We start from the raw sequence: 21397 nt of genomic DNA, 5'->3' as shown, positions 1-21397 counted from the left end.
TACGTGGCACAGATTCACTACACACGGGCCGTGGGTCTAGACATGCTGTACCCAGAACCGTCACTATACAGAGACATGCTCAGGCACTGTTCTGGATACAATATGCCTGGATATCCAGAACCGTGTTGTGTCCAGAAGAACCACGCTCATCTGTGGTTCTGGATAGTCAACGCGTATTCAGATCCGTGACCGGGGCAAATCTACGTTCTTGGGTGCGCTGAGACTATCCAGAACCGTGCCTGATCCTAACCGGCCTAGCCCATTCAGGCATAGAACTATATATAACTCGGTTTTGGATACACTAAGGCACCTGGTAGGAGTTTCACGCGGTTGTAGTTGAATAGTTGACCATTAAAAACTCCCGAAAGCCCCGAAAGAACTCAGACAGAATACCGCTGGCTACCTACGTACAGCGGCGTCGAACCGTGACTGTTTCTGGGGCTCTTTGCAAACATTTGACCAGCTTAGAAAAACAAGCTCTGTCTAGAAAAATGCAGTGTTAAATATATCTGGGCAACGTTTTGGGACACAACATACATGCTGTTTCGAAGTACAAATGTATTCCAAATCATGTTTTGGAACCTAAAGTTCTGCTATCATTTTTGGAATCAAAGAGCATTTTCGATTACCAGTAAATGATCGTTCTCAATTTGAAAAGAGCTTTCCTATTCTTGAATATGTGATTCGCCAACTTAACACCTTCTATGGAAACGACGCCACATGCTAAATCTTGCAATTAAATATGAAAGCTTTATGTATTATTTTTTCTCGTTAAGGTTCAATGTCGTTGGCCGGGCGACAAATTGCCACGTGAAACTATCAATGCTTTAAAAGTGTTTTTGCGGAAAATACCACAAAGTCATGACATGGTGCGTAGTCAACTACAGTTTGTAAGGAAAGAATTGTGTTTATCGTCGCACAGACTGCAGTACTACTGTGTAACTGCAATACCATGAACAAACGCATACTTCAAGCATGTCGTTGTTATAGTAGATACAAAGACATCAAATGGACGTTGCTGTCGTCTGTGTACTTATCTTACTGCTTGTAGCTCCAATTGTATCCAGAACCGTGCTTTATCCAGAACCGTGTCTGGGGCAAATGTACGTTCTTGGATACGCAGAGATTATCCAGAACCGTAGAAACCTAACCCTATCCCATTCAGGCATAAAACTAGATTTGCATCATCATTTTTAGCATCATGAATACTCGTCGTTTTTATGTAAACATGTACGTATTTAGTCATATCAGTAATTAACAAAAGGTCAGTAATTTGCGTGTTTTGGCCCCCCCTAATCCCCCATCTCGGTCTCTTACCGCGGTTGTTTTTGAACACGCCAAGAGCCACTCAACAGCAACATGACGAAAGCATGACGTAAATATTATGCAAACTGCGATCTGTTGCGATCTTTACGTTCTGTGATTGTGTATATTGAGAAACTTTCTGTCTTGGGTGGCCTGCAGTAGTTTCATGTAATTTTCGAGGTTCTAAAGGGTATAATTCTGTTGTCATGCAGAAGAACGTTGGCAATCCCACCTCGTTGAAATTTGGAGACAAAACTTTAGCCCCAGAATGTAGCTTCCCGCTAGTTTGTCCCGCTAGTGTGGCCAAGAAGATTACATTTTCTCCAAGTCCTTGGCTTTACTCAAATTTAAAGCCATCAGAATTCACAATGAAAAAAAGGAAGAAAGATGATATAACTTAATGCAACGTGCACTGACCCGTTTTATATGATCCTAGTCTAGCTTCGGACATATATTAATGACCGCCACACCTAGCTCAGTGCAATAAGGGTTTGGGCATAAACACTTCAATGTTTACTGTCAACAGATAACAAAAGGGTTTCATTTCACAGCCCGAAAATCTATAGTTTACCCATTGAAATGATATTGGTTTTGCAACAACAAACCTACGATGACGCTTTTTATGGACATTAAATAAATGATTCAAGAGCCCTATTCATAGTACACATTAAACTCAATGCATAAATGGAGAGTAAATTTGTTCAGTGATGGATTTGAAATGAAATCTTTGCTTTGTGTTTCGCACGGTCCCGTAACTGAAATCGCATTCGTGGATCATTTTTAAGCTAGCATTTGAGGTACTTAAATTCACTTGCAAGTAGACAGGAATACCATCACGAACAAATGCCATGCCTGGCCGAACAAGCAAATTCAAATGTTGACACGAGTTCTACGAATCGCCGCAGGCATTGTCAGCGGAGACACACGGCTTTGACTCGTCTTTAAATACCCTCTGTTCCATACCCAATCCGAATATTTGCGTCAGCGTGTAACGTCTGTTAGCGACAACATCATGCGTTTCTTTCTCAATAAGTTCTCTTTTAGTATTGTACAATTAGTTGGTAGGCGAAGAAATAATTATACGATGTAAAAGTCAAAAGATTCAATGTAATATATATAGAAAAACTTGAGCAAAATTCTCGTGTTCCGTGGATTGAATACATAATTACGCACCATTTCACAACTATGCCCTTGTCACCGATTCACCCAGTCGCCTCTAGAAAACGTGTCGTTAGTGTACAGCTGCCATGCCAGATTCAACTTTTCAAGCTTCGTGATGTCGGAGAAACAAACGAAAATGTTGCCAGCTGTTTGTTGTCTATCTACACAGTCTTGTGTTGGTTCATACTCCGCCGTGCTTGCACGCTAGCTATAGGTAAAGCCTCGGTCACAACCCACCGTGCGTGCTTTTTGTCCGTACGTTTCTTGGGGAGGCCACGTCTGCTACGTTTTTCTGAAAACGTGAGGAAGGACTGGCATGAGCAGTACAGTCAACGCACCACTTACGGATCCCCAAAATTTGCCCACGTATTTGCACGTAGACAGCACGCAGATGCACGTACGGCGGGTTGTGACCGAGGCTTTAAGGCTTGGGCGGGTTCCGTATGACAGGAGAACAGGTATGTGTAGAAAGCCACTCGTTAAACTCACCTGCGCTACCTGTACGCCTCCATACTCCTTCCCGGGTGTACAGGTGTTTGTCGGTGAAGTACGACAGGTGTGTGGTACGACAAGGACAGGTAATATGCCTCAGACTTGACCGCCGTGACGGAGTACTACACAGGTGACTGGCCGGGTCTTCCCAGTGTGCGCTGCGCACGAGTGTTTACTTACACGCTCTTAAATACACAAGACCGCAACGAGACATTCAGGACCAAACCAAAACAATCTACGGGGAGAGGGAGGGGTAGAGGGACAATATACGTGGAGGGGGAGGGGCTAGGGGGACAATACCGTGAACCATCATTTAGAAATCTGGAAAAACATGACTTAAAGCTTAAGCTGTCTGATAAGTAAGAGATGAAAATCTTGCCTCACCCCCCCCCCATATGTCGTTGGAACAGTCCTGAGGTGACGTCAAAGATTGCCTCTCCATAAAGGTTGTTTTTACAAAGTCAATATTTCATGTGGAATTACCCATTTTTTATTGGCTTACTTAGACTTTTAGATGTCTTGAAAAATGCATGACAACTCATTCATTTTTAATAGCTGTTGACTCCCTTTATTTCTATATTCTCTAGTCCCTACCGGGCTACTTTTTACCACACAATCCAACTTAGGCTTAGTTCTTCTGTTCAGTTCTTCTGTTAAGTAATTGTTTATTTGGATTATGTCATCAGTTGTTATTTAATTGTTATTTCTTCTTATTTTGTGTGTTAGTTCAAATGTTGATTCAACGATCAGCTATGTATTGTTATTTCTATTGCTGTATGCCTTACGACGCATATTATTAATTAAAAGGTGTATCGTTATTGTTATTATTATCACAATTTCAAGGTCTAGCATTACTTGCGAACAACAACTTCAGTGTTGATAGCGGCTGACAATGTTTTGTTCTAATGTGCTGTAGGTGATATGGTGCACTAGATCATCATCACTGGTCTTAAAACATTTATTAATTTTATAACTTATTGCTACTGCACTGCAAATACCATTATTTTTTTAAATATTTTCATCAACTGATTTGCACGGATCTCTTTGTCACTATGTCAGTAAATATATTTGTCTTGCTTTTTAAATCTTTTGACGTTTTTATGATCTTTATATTACAAATCCATCTTTAGTATATTGGTAGACGCCTTGACCGTCAATTAGTTAATGCTACTCACCAAGCCCAAACTTCTTTAAAAAGCGTCAAAACTTTTACATTGTCATACTAATCTTCAATAAGATAAATTGTTATGAGCATTTGGTTGGCTTCACTGCAGAAACTAAAACTATGCGCCTCCTTGCTTACACAAGCAATTTTGTCTTTGGCTTGTCTTCCAAGGCAAATCTTAACAAAGAACGAGGCATGATAATACATACATACATACATACATAACCCAATTTTCATATATTGTGATCATAAAATGTGTCACAGTTTCTCAGAAAGATTTAGAATGGCCACACCATGAATGCACATGTTTCCATAATTTTGATCCTTCAATATCCATAGAAACAAACGTTTTGTATGAAACGTTTTGTACGTTTTGTATGAAAACGTTTTGTATGTATGTAACAGTGCGATAAGTACAGTGAGTCAGATTACACCGTGATCTGTGCAACAACTTTGAGATTTACAATTTAAGAAAAACCTACTGCAGCCTAGAATCTCCGCCCTCATAGCGATCCACTTATACCAAGACTGAACCACGAAACGCACATAACGGGCAACAATGGGGTAGTCCAGTAGGTTGGTCACAGTGGTGTTCTTGTCGGTGTTGCCTGAAAAGACCTGAAAAGCAAACAGAACAGTTAGATTGAGGTTCTGAGTACATTTTATGTTTACCTTCGCAGAAGGAAAACATTGTTTTTGCCCTGTTTCTTCTTCCTCTTCTTCTTCTCCACACGACTCGGTCACTGACCTGAACCAGGCGTCTGTCACCATGGTAACTAGTGTCTCGGTACAGAGCACATGGTGACTTATGTGCTTCATTCTCGGCCATTCTAACCTTTCGGCTGCCGCAGCCTTCCTTTTGACCTGTCGTGTCTCGGTACAGGACAGATGGTGACTTGTGTGCTTCATTCTCGGCTATTCCAACTTTATGGCTGCCCCAGCCTTCCTTTTGATCTGTTGTGTCCCGGTACAGAGCAGATGATGACTTATGTGCTTCACTCTCGGCTATCCCAGCCTTTCGGCTGCCCCAGGCTTCCTTTTGATCTCCCGTGGCAGGTAATTAACCTGCACTGGTCCATGTACTGGGTATATGCAGGTTAGTGCAGGTAAAATTGGAGCTGTGCAGGTATATCTGATGTCTACCTGTGCCTAACCTGCACTGGTGTGTCGAATAATAACAAATCGATATGGCCTAAGTCAAGTTAATGCTGATGAACCAGTTGCCTCCTGTTGTTTAAGTATAGGAGCTATAATACTACTAGTGTTCTGTATGTGTAAGAAGGTGCATTAACCTCTCTCGTTTAATAGTAAAGCATATATCGTCACACAGTGCACTACGGTGCCGTAACTGGACTGCTACTAAGAGAAGTCTTGACATTGCGTCTTTCAGCGTGTTTTATTGAGGGGACGTGAATCATGTATATGTATATGGATACAGATTTTATGATTAATTAAGAAATTCTCATCTTTTTGTATAGATTGTCCAATAGGAGACTACTTTCGTTTCAAGGGCAATTGCTACAAGAGCTTTACGGAGCCGAAGTCGCACTATGAGGCCAGAGAGACATGTGCAGCAGACGGGGGGGTGTTGGCCATGCCGATCGCGAAGGACGGCGCGATCAACATGTTTCTCCACAAGCTACCAGAAGTAGTGAAGGATCGTTGGATTGGGCTGTCCTATAGTGACGGCCAGTGGGTATTTGAGGACGGCCAAGTCCTGACATCATCCCACTTTTCCAACTGGCTCTCTGGAGACCCAAAAGATCGCGGTGGCTGTGCCGGATTTTGGAATGATTTCCCCACGTGGACTGAAAAGGACTGCAAGTTACGTAGGGGGTTCATCTGTCAGCTAAAAACAGGTAAATATGAGTTTCAATCAATCAACGATAATGACAGTGGGATAGGTGACTCCATTAATCGTGGTAGTCTTTCATCATTATTGATGTTGCACAATATTTTGTATTACGTCATTTGATTTACATTGGTAGGAATTATAGTTTGTTACACCGCCTTTGCTAAATACAGAATATGCATGTATAGCTACGTCCTGAAAGAACAAGTTGACTCAGAATCTGGGTTTGAATCCCTGGCAGACCTCACTGTTGTGTCCTTGGGAAAGGCGCTTATTTTGAATATTTATATATTTATTAATGAACAACTATTTTCTCACAAGACTCAGGTGAAAACGAGTACCGGTACCTAGCTTCAGTTATGCTGAGGTCACATTTTCAAACCGGGCCCGCCCGGGCAGTCTTATGGAACGCGGAAACGTACGATGAAAATGGACAACAAAGCACAAAAAAAGATTTTAAAAACTATATATATTGCGTATATAGCCCGACCGGGCCCAGGTTCGTAAACGTGACCCCTGCATTAGGAATGTCCTCTCGGATGGGACGTAATTTTGGAGGTCCCGTGTTTGAGGAGAGCTACACCCCATGCACGTAAAAGATCCCGCCACACTTACCAACAATCATTATAATACGAAAGTTGTACAAGTATCTTTTCAAATGCAACAGAGTTGAAGACTGTCGATGATACGTGGGGGAAAACGTTCTACACTAATTCAGAAAGGTCAATAGCGCTTACTGCTTACTTCATGAACATCATAGGAGCCATATAAGCTACTATATAATGCTGAATGGACGTGGATAGGGATGTGAATCAGCATGTGTCTGCTCAGTTGTGAATCTGTACAATTTCCCCAATGTCCTAAGGGTTTCCTGGAATTTCACTAAGTAGGAATGTGGGCATAGATGTGTGTCAGCAAAATCCCAGAGATGTGAGACATCCCTGTGGACATTCCATTCCTGTGGATAAAATGCTTGTACAACTCCTAGAATTCTTAGAAACTGCACACAATACTGTACAATTAGGCTCCCCCTGAGGCGTCGCCAAAAAGGGAGAGTAGGGGTCCTTCTCCTTTTGAGTTGTTCAAACCAGTCCGGTGTTGCGAAGCTTGTACTTAGATGTACACATTGCATTGTACAAAATGGGGCTTTACGCCTACAGACGGTTTACCGGCTGTTATGCGAAACAAAGTGTAGAAGAAGACCCAGCTGTGCGCGTTATTAAAGCACAGTGATATCGTCTTCCTCACACAGGAAGCGAAATTCGTCGGTACACCAGCCTGGGATGTTGGTCGGACGACGATGACCGCGCCATTCCAACACTCGAGGGGACAGATTCACGTTTGGAAGGCGACTACAGAAAACGCCATGACCCCACCAAAAAGTGTTACCAGGCCGCTCGTTCTCGTGGTTTTACTAGCCTCCTTCGCAGTCTTGTTGGGCGTGGGCGTAATTTTTTCTCTGAGCGACGCGAGTAATATGCGGCCGCGAGGGACGATTTGCTGCCGAGGGACTTTTGCCACGGAGAGAAGGTTTCCGCGCTCCAACAAGACTGCTTCCAATCGGCGACTAGAAAGGGCTATCAAAAAACAATTAGGAGCGATTGGCATGGATGTGTGAACTTCCCGCAATAAACGCCACGAATGCAGGGAGGTGTTCACGCCCCGTTGCTCGACGAGCCAAAACTTGTAACTTTCTAGCAGTCGCCGATCAACCCGTCGGTAGAACGCCAACCATTCCCGAAAACCGAGCCCTATTGTATCCACTCAACAAAATCCCGCAGTCATTGCTGCTACGATAAACAACTTTGAAAAGATCACTACCACAGGAACCCGCAAGCGCTGTGATATTGCTGGGGGACGTGGACAGATAAACAAAGAAAGTGCCGCCATGTTGTTTAGTGGCGGGTTGATCTCACTGGTCATGGGAGGGTAACGCACCGCTCCGCAGCAAGTTGCGTAATAGAAAGAATGGCACATTTCACCAGCAAAAATAGTACTGCAAAGTTTGTCTTGGTTTGTTTGCATGGGATGCTTAAATATCCACAGCAATGCCTTTGTTGCAACATTACCAATGTTCACTCTTTCTCTGTTGGAACCTTCGACTACGCAAGCTATAATAAAACCAACCGTTGACAAAGGCGAGCGCGTGTCAGCGTATCTGTGAATTACCCTTGCGCGGACATGTGAATTGGACCTGCGCGAACATGTGAATTGGACCTGCACGAACATGTTAATAGCCTCTATGAAAGGCTGGCTTAATCCGAGGTCCTTTCTAGTCGCCGATTGGAAGCAGTCTTGTTGGAGCGCGGAAACCTTCTCTCCGTGGCAAAAGTCCCTCGGCAGCAAATCGTCCCTCGCGGCCGCATATTACTCGCGTCGCTCAGAGAAAAAATTACGCCCACGCCCAACAAGACTGCGAAGGAGGCTAGGTGGGCAGTGTTTCGGGTCTGCTGATGCTCACAAAACTTACAGCAAGTACGGACCTTCCACAGCCTGCCTAGTGGACGGCAAAGGTGGGGAATGGTCAAACGAGGTCTACCAGATCACAGGTTAGATCCCCGGTGAAATCCCTGTCACACAAAGCCGAATATGGCGTCCCGAGCACCGCCGGACTTCCCAAACCATGGTTGGGAGTAGGTCGGGAGCAAGGTCGGCTTTGCAATTGGTTGGCTGGTGTTCCGCGAGGTAGACTAGAGTTGAGCTGCACCAGCTGAATGTTTCAAAATGTTTACAAAAACACTCGGGAAGTTGGGCCATGGTTGGGGACTGGTTGGCTGGTGATTGTGAGTAGGTCGGCAGTGCTCGGGGCGTGGCTGGCAGTCAAATTTGTATAACATTACTCGAAATTAGTATGGAAAGGTAGGCATTGCCTAATTTAATAAGACTAGCTGCTTCCAACATACTGCCAACCTTGGTTGGTTGGTGGTCGGGCGAAGGTTCTGAATGTCACAGTGACAGGGGCTTAAATGGTGTGGTCCAAACCTGAGGAGGGTTATCCAAATAAGTGGGGCGATGTCTCTGTTACTCTGTAACGTCACGTTTGTAAAGATTTTTTATCCTCATAAGAAAGCACTGTCATTATATCATAAACATCTTTGTCATGTTGATAAACATACTTTTAACTAAAACAAAATAGACGGGCCAGCAGAGAAGTTTGCAAGATTAAGAGTAAGAGAAAACAAAAACAAAAGGATGAGTTTTATGTGTTGTAGGGCAACAAAAAGGTCTAAGTGGTAAGTGAAGCTGAGGCATTTGTGTATCATAACAATAGTACATAACAATAATATAACTACATTAGAAAGGTAATCATTATGTTTACCTTTACATCTAGCCCAACGAACTACTGCTCTGTTTGTTCTTTAAATCATTTTGACTACTTGCACTTGCAACTGCAGGCAAAATTGGAGCTGTGCAGGCATTTCTGATATCTACCTGCACCTAATATATATAACTTGCACTGGTCCAATTGGTTTATATACAAAAAGGTAATGTGGATTTTCATTAGCTGTGTTTACTGTCACCGCCTACTAGTATGCGAAAGGGCATTAGAAAAATCAAGCAGGGCCGAAATAAACAAGATGCCTAGATTTGAAATATACTATACTACGAGATGACAAATGTTAGGACACAAATTGAATCAGATGACACAGTGTGAACAACCAATTGCAACAAGTCTTTTTTCCGAGTGAAATAGCAATAAATCAGTGGAACGGCAGTTGTTGTCCTGTTTCTTTCCGTTCATCGTATCTTCCAATCTTGTGATTTGCGGCACTGTCGTGACTCTTTGGTAGCGGAATTTCTAGTTTTTTTCTGGGGATAGACCAAAATCAATCGGTGCGCGACGTCATCCATAAAATTTCCTAGGTGTGGCCTTCTGCACTTTGTGCCGATTCAGTAGCGGTACAAAGTATAGTGGATTCATTCCTCAAACTAACCGACATCTTCACACTGCAGTCATCCCTCAGTAAGACATCTGGAGTGGCATAGTTCACGTTTAGAACTTTTATTCAGCCTGTCACGACCGGTTTTGCCCCGTCGGCTTCTATCCGCATGGGGGGGGGGGTCCCGGCAACGCTCTACGCTAAATTTTGAGAGCTCTCGATTACGCTTTACGATAAAGTGGCTACAACGCATTACGTAGAATTGAAATGGCAAATACGCTCTACGCAAAACGCGCCAATTACGCTCTACGTTGAATTAGAGCGCTCCGTCTACGCTCTACATAGAATTAAAACGGCCGATTACGCTCTACGGAAGAGGGCATGCGGGCCCCTTCAAGTGTGCAGTGGCTCGAATTGTGCAAATTCAGTAACAGTTCAACTTACTGTATACTAGTATGTTTGTAATGCTCCACGTGTATTGTTATCGTTGTTGCAATTCGAATAAAGAAATTCAGTAGCGAACTTTTAAAAGATTAGAACGCGATCAAAAATGTAGCTTGTGTTACCCCAGACGGGATTCGAACCCGCAATCTTCAACTTAGGAGGCTGACGCCTTATCCATTAGGCCACTGGGGCTCACATAACGCGGTGAAGGGACATGTGGCCAGTGTAAATTTGGAGGCAAAGTCACACATCATTGTTAAAATTCCTTACGAAACTTGATCTGCATCATAGGACGATATACATTTGTACATGTCTCTCCGCACTCGACTTTTGGCGCCCCTTTTCACAAATATCAATTGAAAGAAATTGCTTTAAGCTTAAGTGATCCGTATCACCCGGATTTTGTACCGATTTAAAAATATCAATTCATATAAAATGGCCTTGGAAAGTTGTTTTGAAGTTTGCACTGCCAGTCTGCCTACGCGGCATGATGTCTCTGACACTGGTCTGCAATTCTAATATACATCGCTAGATAGCGCAATGACTGTGGAAGTTCGCTGCCACGTTTAGTAAGGAAGCTCCACAATTAGAAATGGGTTCCTTCCAGTTATAAACATTTGTTTATCTTATGAACACTCCAGTAAATATTTCTTTCACTTTATATGATTGGAGATTTGCTGCCTATTGAACATAAGCTCTTCCCACCCCTGCAAAACATTATCATAATGGTACAACCCACCACTGTCATTACTTCCGGGTTCAAACAAATTGACAGTTTTGACTTTCGAGTCCACGCAAGCAATGGTCGGTGAGTATGTATTTAATAGATATCTCTTTACATCCTAATCGTGAGTTATCAGTCACTGCTAGGTACTAAGGAGTGTTCCACATTTTGAACTTGACGCAAAAAAGTAGTACTGTACATCTAAACTAAAATTATAACGTTTGCAAAGCTAATCTACCTCTATGAGCTAATAGCATTAAAATATGCTTTCCTTCACATGGTCTAGCCCAACAAACTACTGCTCTGTTTTAACAGCTCCTCCATGCCACTTGCTTCAATGTTATCCAACATCATCACAGGGTGTCTGCTAAATCACTAGTTACTATGGTGACAGATGTCTGGACCAGGTCATTGACCTAATGTGTTTGGAGAAGAAGGAGAAAGGGAGCAAAAACAATAATGATGTCCTTCTGCAAAGTTAAAACACAATGAGGTATAAATATAAGGCCTGACTATCAAACCGTACAACTAAGAAGGGGGGATGGGGTGGCAATAACAAGAAACTGACATCTAAAAATGAAATTGATGTTTATTTCAGAAACCATCCACATGTGACAACCAGGGAATCAGGCCATGTCTCCAGTCCAGGTCCTAATAATAGGAGCGGGGGTGAGAGGAGAAACTTATGCCCAGTATGCCCTGAACTACAGCGAACACTTACAGGTGAGGTGGTTTAATTTAATTACCCTTAAGGCCACGTCATCTTCTTTGACCAACACTTGTTGCTTTAATTATAAGGGGGCCTGCATGCGCTTTTTCGTAAGGCGTAATCAGGCCTTTTTTTGTCTTCGTAATCCGTAGGCAGCCTCCCAAAAAATCCACATAATTCGTAATAGAACATTACCTGCAAAGCGTTAAGTCGTAATCATCTTTGAGACTTTAACGTAATTTGTAATTGGCGGCAAAAATTTTGCGTAAATCGTAATCACTAACCCCCCATGCAGGCCCTCTTATAATTACTTTTGTACATAGACTGATAGAGTGTTTACTTTATACCTACTCGACTTCACCTGCCTAAATTTCCTGGTTTGGTTCTATATACATGTACTATGATTTACTATAGAATGACTGATTAAAGATTTCTTGGTCACAGCAACTTTTAGAATTTCCCTATTCATCAGAAGTCCTGCTTCCTTTGCAGGTGGTTGGTGTTGCCGACCCTCGCCTGTTCAGGTGCAAACGTCTGCAGCAGCTGTATAACATCCCAGCTGGGAATGTGTTTACAGGTGAAACCACACATTCACTCCTTGAAACATCATGTTCCAACTTTCTCCTTAGACTTTCTTTTCATGTTGATCTTTCATTTCAGGAAATTAAAATTGGCTTAAACAAGCTTTGAAGTGTATCTTGAAGGTTGTACAATTGAAAATTTGGGTTAGACCAATTCCTTCTGTTCAAACTTGCTTGATATACATTTGTATATATACTAGTAAGCTAAATACAGGTAGTTTGTTCGAAAATATGAACTTGAACTTTTGCCCCCTCCATTTCCCCAGACTGGCAGGAAGCTGCGGGCAGAGAGAAGTTTGCCGACTGTGTTGTCATAGCAACCCCAGACCAGCTGCACAAGGGTCCAGCCGTGGCCTTCGCTGACCGAGGCTATCACATTCTACTGGAGAAACCCATGGCAGTGAGTTCTCAACAACCGGAACTTAAAAAGTAGTATTTTGACAGTGCTCCGTAGTTTAAGCCTTTGTGTATCTATGTATAGATATTCCTGTAGATGTAATGAGTTGATGACTTTGATTTCAATGTCCTGTCCTTATCTAATGAAGCCTAGCTTGGTACCCAGGCTAGCACCCAGCCCTTTGTTTTCATAATGTCCTTTGCTAAATTCCTTTCAAATGTACCAAAACCAAGTAGAATCTGATCATGTAATTGGCTTTATCTGGCAGGATAGTGGCAGTATAGTGGTAGTATAATTGTATATACATTAAGTTTTATCAAAAATACATTCATCAAAAATAAAATGGACTTTTTGTATTCGTTAGATGCAATGTAACAATAATATATTGCTGTACTGATGTTTTACATACATAACATGTTTTAAGGTAACAGAGGAGGACTGCAGAGAGATTGTGTCTGCTTGTGAGAGGAATAATGTCATCCTGTCTGTGTGCCATGTGCTGAGATACTACTCACCAGTACAGAAAATAAAGGTCACTATTAATAATGTCCTTATATTATGTCATCTGTGTAAAACATAAAACATATTGTTCTTTGATGTGTTGAGTTTGATCTGAATTCTATAAAATTGTTAGCTCGGAACTGTCATTGTTACACGTTAACCTACTAGTACATGCATATAGCAGTTTTCCAGTGTAACTTAAGGCAATAGGATACATGTAGTCTAGGGTTTTGTCAGGAATTAAAGTTTGTCCTTTGTTTTGTAGGAACTGATTGACAGTGGTGCCATAGGAGAGGTAGTCAACATCCACCACATGGAACCAGTGAGGCAAAATTCAATGTTTCTCTCTTTCATTCATTTTCCTCATTGATACGTCAACCAACCAATCAATCAATCAGTCAATCAATCAACATGTATATAGATTTTTCATTAGCTACATGTTTACTATAAAAGAAATAATGGCAATGGCATTGGCAATGGCAGTTTTTAGTATGATTCATACTTCCTAAATTATGTGTGGTGCATTTTCAATGTTACCTGCACCAGTGCAGGTATGCAACAAAAAATGATTTCAAGCCCTGCAGTATCAACTATACATAGTAGCCTTCTTTACTTGACTTGTAGGTTGGTTTCTGGCACTTTGCCCATTCCTTTGTACGCGGGAACTGGCGGAACACGACAGAGAGCAGCTTCTCTCTCCTGGCCAAGTGCTGCCATGACGTCGACCTCATCCGCTACTGGCTCTCAGGATCAAGGTCAGGTCATGTCTTCTTTTTATGCCACAATTCTAGATTATCATCTATGGTAATGGTATACATGTATGTATCATTAAAATCAAGGGTTAGAGTTACGGGTCATTATCTTAAAGCCAATTCAAGCTGACATTGATACTCACACACTCACTCACTGTCCGGTTTATCGTCTGTTGTTCCCCGTCTTCTGATGGTTAGACGTGCTTGCACTATTGTCAGATCATTAAAGTCAGCCTTCACTTTCATTCACCCATACTTATATGAATTAAAGTATAACCAATTCAAATCGAGGCTTGTAGTTAGTCCACACAGCGTAGCAATCACAAAACTCTGTAATTGTTAAAAAACATACAGCAAAGGCCTAGCTGTGTAAAAGTCTGTCTATTTGTATACACCAGGTGTGTCAAGGTGTCCTCTTTTGGAAGTCTTCTTCACTTCACACCTGACAACAAGGTGAGAACACTAGACACAAAACACCCAGAGTATGTAAAGGATATGCATGTAATGCTACATATGCATGTAGATACGTTTCACTTATTGTAGCCCAAATTGCACTATCTGTTATGTATGACTAAATATATCTGTAAGACTGTGTGAAGTCTGTGCAATTCACCTGTATGTACCTTTCAGCCAGCAGGTGCAGCTAGCAGGTGTTTAGACTGCCAGGTGGAGAGCACCTGTCCTTATTCTGCCAAGAAAATCTATGTGAGAAGAGTTGAACAGGTGAGAATTATCGCTGTTAGACATGATATCACAATGATGCATGAACACAGATATTGTTAGGCCAACAGTATTCTTGCCATATCTTACTGAAAGGAGAACCTCCATGGCAAAAAAAATCAAGCTGGACATCTTTTTTCTTACAGTTGTTTTATTTTCATGGTTTTTGCAGTGACTTCTGCATTGATTATCCATCTCACACTATCCGGTTTAGCATCTGTTGTTCCCCATATTTCGAGGGTTAGATGTGTTTGCACAACAATGCTGCAGCTTGATGACAGCCCACTACTTGCCTCTATCCTATAAAATGTTCAGTGTCTACTTTGTATGATTGATTTCTATACTATAGCATCTGTTATATCAGTGTTAGCATGTCTTGCTGTATAATCCACACTGTGTGTTTAACATGATCAGGGGCAGACAGGCTGGCCAGTCAGTGTAGTGTGTCCTAAGGAGCCTGTTGACATCGAGAGTCTGACTGAAGCACTGAGAACCGGGCCTTACGGGCGCTGTGTGTACGACTGTGACAATGATGTCTTATCCAATCAGGTAACATTATGCTGCATTCTTCCCTAACTCTCTTCATCCTCACTCAATCCTTTTTTGAAATTCAATTCAGAGTGACTTTTTCTTTTCCTTTTCCTGTTTTCTAAGAGCATGACAATGCTATGATGTAAAGTTAAACTTCAAGTAAGAACATATAAAGACATGACTGATCTAAACCAGCTGATCAAAACTTGAATGTCCCAATTGCAATCGAATGGCCGCTACACATTTGCTAGCAACTGCAGAATATCTCCCTCCTGTCCTTTACAAAGATGTTGCTCTGATCATATACTGAATATCATGAGGTACCTTACAGATTTCATCTATTTCCAGGTTGTCAATTTCCAGTTTGAAGGTGGACAGACAGCATGTCTAAACATGGTGACCTTCACTCAGGAAGTGGGTGAGCGACAGACAAGGATCTCAGGCACCAAGGTAATTTTTTTTAATTATTATTCTTCATTTCCCAACAGTTTATTATAAGAGCATTTACACAGGTAAACTCAATTTATTTCCTTCAGTTGGCTCTTTATAGACATTTTACAGACCCCTTTGTAGTTGCCTGCATATGTCTGTCCATATGTGTGTCTTTCTGTGAGTGTGAGTGCAGTACACTTCCAAAATACCAGCAGTCATTATCAATACCTAACCCTGTTTTTGTTATTCTAGTTCTAGTCTGTTACAATGGTTTTCACTCCAAGCAACGACAAATCAAATTTGTGTGGTTTACCATGGTACATGGTGTATCCTTCCTTCCTTCCAGGGTGAATTACGCTGCTCAGGTGCAGGTCCTGTCTACCTCTATGACTTCCTGACTCAGGAAGAGACGAAACATGACTGTGAAGCGGCGCCCTCTAGCAGCGTGGGGGACATGCCACATGGTGGAGCAGACTTCTTCCTCATGGATGCCTTTGTCAAGGCTGTGCAGGTAAACTTTAAGCCGTTAGGCCGTGGCCCACTGTTCATTGTGCTTGTCGAAAAGAGCTAAGGGAATTTTCCAGTACAATGAATGAGCCTGTAAATACTGTCTTCTCCGTCATGACAAGTGGAAGAGTAGCTATTCAGATCTTTGCTTTGCTTTTTTAGAGGGACAGACATCACCCTTCATAGGATTGACATGCTATTTTAGCAGCCTAAAACATGAACATATGAACATACAATGTACAATGTTTTTTTTCCATAATACGATCATATTGTACTCACAAAATTAAAAGAAAAAGTCATGAAAATCCATGAAACTTAGCTTAAGTCATCTTGTGCACATCCTGTTATCAATCAAGAGACAACCTATTTTATAGTAATCTATTTTCCTGGAATGTAAAACATTTTCCTCAATGTAAGTTTTAAAAATCTCTGACCTCCCTTCTGATGAACTGTGTTACAGAGTGGTAACCAGTCCCACATAGTGACAGGACCACAGGACACCCTACACAGCCACCTGCTGGTGTTTGCAGCTGAGCAGGCTAGACTACAGGACAGAGTCATCAAAATACACCAGGATGGGTCCTACAGCTGATCACACATTGATAGATTATCTTTATAGGGACGAACAGCTTTTAAATGTCACAAAATTTTAGTGTAGGAGGAGTACTAGTTTTCAAAGTCAATGTGTGTTCTGGGGATACATGGACGACCAATTTCTGACATAGAGGGTCCAGTTTACAATGTGCTCCATGGCTGGCTAACTCCCCTGGTCTTTTACATTCCTTTTTAGGCCAATTTCTACCATTTATTCAGCCTGCAAAGAGAGTGGTCTATTGGAGACTTGCTCAGGGTATAGTATAAGTCACAAGGCACTTGTGATGACACCACACGATATTACATAATTATCTTTATTGAGAAGTATATATAATTTGATGTAGACATTATATGTTCAATAGGATTCTTATTTCATACATGTACATGTTGTGTACAACAACCTGTGCATGCAATTTAAAAACTCTTGTATAAAATCAAATTACAAAATTAATGTATATTGTGCCTTCACATACATACATGGCTTTTTGTTAGTCTGCATAATACTTTTAATTACCCTAAACTTACAATATTCTTTATTGTATTTAATAAGCAAAAAAAAGCAAACTTAATAATCAATGCATTTCTGGAATGTTGATAGTGCAATAAATGATCTGTATAAGTTGACACTTCTAGTAGTTCTACATGTATAGCATATTTTAACATTCCAAGAACATGTAGTGCAGTCATGTATCATTAGATCCTGCATACATGTATGTCACTTGACATCCTTAAAAATAATTCAGAATTCAATGTTTATGTAAACAAACAGTTATGTAACAGTCTGATTGTAGAATTGATGGAAAAAATAAATCTCTACTTTCAACAATGAAAGTCTGTAATGCTATAAAGTGTGATATGATGCAAGAGAATTAGACAGTACTATGTCAAGTGACAAGATTGTCTTTGTACAAGTCCAGCGGCTGTTAGCTGCTGTATTCTGCCTTAAGTTCTTGACTCTTCTTCCACAACCTGCCTGCTGTCTTCTGTGCTTGCTGGCTGTCCATACACTGGGGAGGAAATCATGTATAGGATTCAAGTTCAGTATGACTGCGCCACCTAGCAGGAAGTGGAAGTACTACACCAGGTAGAGGACGTAACATAACACATAATATAATGTAATCACTTTATGAAACTTAGTGTAAAATCAAATACAGACAATCTCCTCAGGGTTTTCATGTTGATCTTCCATAACAACAATTTATGGCTAATACGAGACCCACATTGGCCCTAAATAGCCAAGAACTGCAAGACTAAGAAAAGATTGGAGTCAGTCATGGGGGGTGTGTCCTCTGTAGGAATGATAATTCCCTACATGATAATGAGAACCAACACTAACTTTAGCCACACCAGATGCTGTACACGGTCATAACACCAGACCTAGAGTGATACTCCCATCATCTCTCCAATGGAAGGATGCCTTAGTAACTACTAGTTTGTGTCAGGTAATTTACTGTACCTTTCTCCTTGAGCCCTTTGCCAAAGTTTCCCCAGACCGTCCACGTGATGACCAGGATCAGGGAGTGGATGACACATGCAGCAATGCCACAGGCGATGGCTGCTGCTGACACAATTTTGGTGTCAGAGAGTGTTTTTCCCTTGTTGTGGAGCTGCTGGGCAACCTGCAGTTTTAGTAATACATGGTAATATAAGATTAACATTTTGATCAATCTATCCATCCATACATCCAATGACTTATCCATTCTTTTATCCCCCATGCATCTATCCATCAATCTATCCTTCCATCTATCCAAGCAGACAAACAGACAGAAGGCAGTTGAAGCCATGCACCCATCCATCTAATGTACTATTATTTAGTATGTAGATTACACAAAGTACTTAGAGCAGTTTGTGTAATCTCCATACTAAGTAGTAGTCACTCAGACACTTGAATATCCACATGAAAGCTGCAGGTAATTAACACTTATTATTAAAGACTTACAACCACCATCTTGTAAATGATGTAGGCCGGCTCACACCACCACAGTAGCAGGAAGATGATCACCAAAACTCTGTTCTCAAATCTCATCTAGAGGATGTATGTGCAAAAGCGGGAAGGCAACTACATGTTAATAGAAGCACATCAAATAAAACAGCTAAAATCAGGTAAGACAAGATACACCAAAAAAAGAACTCACTGGCTTTTTTCTTCCAGAATAGACTGAAGAAAAAATTTACAATATACATTTACGGCAGAAGGAAATATGTTTTAACCACTTAAAAAATGAAGATTAAAATGATAGACTAATTCTATGTGTACAGTTGGAACCTAACTTTGCAATTAAACTCACCGAGAGATATCCCATTATGGCCCAGACCAGCACAAACACAGTCCCCACAGACAACACCACGATGTCCTCAGGGTTCACGTCTGTTCCCTTGTCCATCACTAACACCACCATGGACAACTTTGGGAAAGAGAGAAAGAAAGAAATTTAAGGCAAATTAGAAATATTGCATTTGCCAAGCAACTGTCCATAATGTTAACCTTTGCATGGTCTAGTCTTACAAACTACTGCTCAGTTTATTCTTACTCAAACATATTACTATATGGTGACCAGCTCCTTCAGCTCTGTCCTGCAACTTGCTACATAATGTAACCCAACACCACAGGGTATGTGCTACAGCAACAGTTACCAAAGGTGACAGGCATCTGGTCCAGGTCATTGACCTCATATGTTTGCAGAAGAAGAAGAGCAAATAAAAACAATATGTGTGAAGGTAACATTAGACATAAATGTATGAAGCTTCTACCCAAAATAAACTGTAATAATGCTCAGAATATGAGAAAACTCACCTCCAGCTGAAAGTCCAGCTTCAGTAAAGCTTCGTTGAAGAAAGTCAGGTCACACATGTCTGTTGGCATATAACAGAAAATTAGGAAAATTATGAAGATTGTTTAACAGAATTCTATAGTTGTAGAATAGGTCATGGTGGCAAGAAAAAATTGGTATTACTTTTTTTTCACATTTTCACCAAGGAGGTTATAGGTATGTTGTTTTAACCAATGAGTTATTCCAAAGAGGTTATAGGCAGACTAAAGTGAATCAATAGTTTCATGACAAAGTTCAGAGAACCTTTTTTTTCATGCAACACTTTTGCAAGACTATTGTTCTAATTTTTGCTGAAATAATTGTATACAAGGTCAGAACATAACTTGTCCCCACTCCACCCCATACAATAGCGACCAGTATAGAAATCTTTATTTAAAAAGATATCATATGATAATGATAATTATGTAAATATGATGTTACTCTGCAATGCTTCGTTGGCGCCAACTGTTCTGAAGATGAGGTTGCGTGACTGATAGAAGGACACCAGGATGTAGACAGCCAGAGGAACAGCGATCACTGAGAACACCACCACCAGAATCAACCGCACCTGAACCCCACACACAAACAACAAGACTTTTGAAAAAAGTTTATCTCGGCCGCTGGCCATGTAGTTTTGTGTTCTTGGAGGATGTCCACATAGATTTGTGTAACTGCTAGAGAGGAAAGAATGTATTACCTAGTATGTTCATACCTGTAACACCAAACAGGGTAATAAGTTGGCTTCCATTATCATTTGCTTCAATGGAATTAGTGAAAAATATTAATCTCGAAGCAGATGTTGGGAGGGAAAATGTTTAGGTAGAGATACAGATTTTCATTTGTGATTGAAGATTTGAGAGACAGGAAAGAGTTTAGGATATGTATGTGGAGCTAATTTCTCTGTTAGAGTAGGTTACACAGCTCTATGTATGGGGAAGACATTTTTTGGAATCAGTAGTGTCATGTTGTATATTACAGAGGAACTATGTTTCATCTGTATGTTTCATTGAAATTGTAATGTCTGGACAATACTGATGAATAAAGAGCAAAGATGCATGTGTCAAAAGTGAAATGTTTTATTTTGGTATAACTTCATGAGACAACACAAAATGGAGTGGCTACAATAACAGACGCTGTCAAACGTTATCAAGCTTAATGCACTAACATATTGTTAGGTTGTACGAATTCATAAATTTCGACGGGGGGGGGGCGATAACGTAACTCTGTTTAAATCTGTTCAACAGCACGAATAAAACACAATGTAATTGATTGCCCTTGCCCGTAGTATCTTTAGCTCCATTTTTATCCTATGGCTCTATGCCTAATACCCTTATAATTCCTGATATTTTGCTATTTTTGCTAAGTAAATACCTAAGCAGCCTCATGCGTTACATCCGGGATCTTCGATATGGGAAATTCCATTCAGGCCACTAATCAAAAGCGACATCTTGCGACCGAGGAATATAGTGCACTTCCATAACCTTCGTCTTGACTTATTCAGATGTCTCAAGATAATATTAAAACGTAATTTTTTAAACTTGGTTTATTGGTGCAATTGCAGCAGTTATTACCAAATCTTTATAACATTTAATGCATACTACTCTCATGTCCCTAATAAACATACCCCCGGAATAAACATACCCCCCGGACAAATCTTCAAAGTCTAATATACATACCCTCCGGAATAAACGTACCCCCGGAAATGACCAAATTGACAGGTGAACGGTACTAAAATGTGCTCTTTATTTCAATACCAATGTATGGGCAAATCTTTCACTGTTACTTTTGATTAGGAATATAAATATACTGTACTAGTACTCAACAAACAGTGTCGACATT

General features: G+C 41.0%; 2 protein-coding genes and 1 non-coding gene across 3 annotated transcripts in view; 1 reads left to right on the top strand and 2 right to left on the bottom strand.

The window, feature by feature from the left end:
* Positions 1-10419: 10419 nt before the first annotated feature.
* On the bottom strand, positions 10420-10492 carry Trnar-ccu. Its single transcript has one exon. It is a non-coding gene; the product is annotated as a tRNA-Arg (tRNA).
* Positions 10493-11627: 1135 nt separating this feature from the next.
* LOC109484169 lies at positions 11628-16870 on the top strand. The gene is made up of 12 exons (XM_019787398.1): positions 11628-11747; positions 12226-12310; positions 12581-12714; positions 13136-13243; positions 13478-13534; positions 13837-13967; positions 14363-14417; positions 14595-14687; positions 15099-15233; positions 15564-15665; positions 15994-16158; positions 16615-16870. The coding sequence occupies exons 1-12, from the start codon at positions 11658-11660 to the stop codon at positions 16744-16746; spliced, it is 1287 nt and encodes a 428-aa protein (XP_019642957.1). The 5' UTR covers positions 11628-11657; the 3' UTR covers positions 16747-16870.
* A 270-nt stretch (positions 16871-17140) lies between these two features.
* The window catches only part of LOC109484153, a 9323-nt gene continuing 5066 nt past the window's right edge, over positions 17141-21397 (bottom strand). Inside the window, exons 4-9 of the mRNA XM_019787380.1 lie at positions 20000-20126; positions 19543-19601; positions 19037-19153; positions 18688-18774; positions 18205-18367; positions 17141-17755 (exon numbers count right to left, since the gene is read on the bottom strand). Of these exons, the coding sequence (XP_019642939.1) occupies positions 17691-17755; positions 18205-18367; positions 18688-18774; positions 19037-19153; positions 19543-19601; positions 20000-20126 (618 nt within the window). The 3' untranslated portion in view covers positions 17141-17690. The remainder of the gene's footprint in view (positions 17756-18204; positions 18368-18687; positions 18775-19036; positions 19154-19542; positions 19602-19999; positions 20127-21397) is intronic.

The sequence above is a fragment of the Branchiostoma belcheri genome, unplaced genomic scaffold (assembly GCF_001625305.1).
Source record: "Branchiostoma belcheri isolate BF01 breed outbred unplaced genomic scaffold, Haploidv18h27 scaffold69, whole genome shotgun sequence".
Lineage (NCBI taxonomy): Eukaryota > Metazoa > Chordata > Leptocardii > Amphioxiformes > Branchiostomatidae > Branchiostoma > Branchiostoma belcheri.
Note: the sequence above shows the minus strand (reverse complement) of the source record. Positions and strands in the feature narration are given on the sequence as shown.

Bases quoted from the DNA above. Each gene is read 5' to 3' on its own strand.
- LOC109484169 (XM_019787398.1), top strand. From the start codon at position 11,658: ATGTCTCCAGTCCAGGTCCTAATAATAGGAGCGGGGGTGAGAGGAGAA. The intron at 12,311-12,580 runs GTGAAACCACAC...CCATTTCCCCAG, and splicing joins AGCTGGGAATGTGTTTACAG to ACTGGCAGGAAGCTGCGGGC. The intron at 14,688-15,098 runs GTGAGAATTATC...TAACATGATCAG, and splicing joins ATGTGAGAAGAGTTGAACAG to GGGCAGACAGGCTGGCCAGT.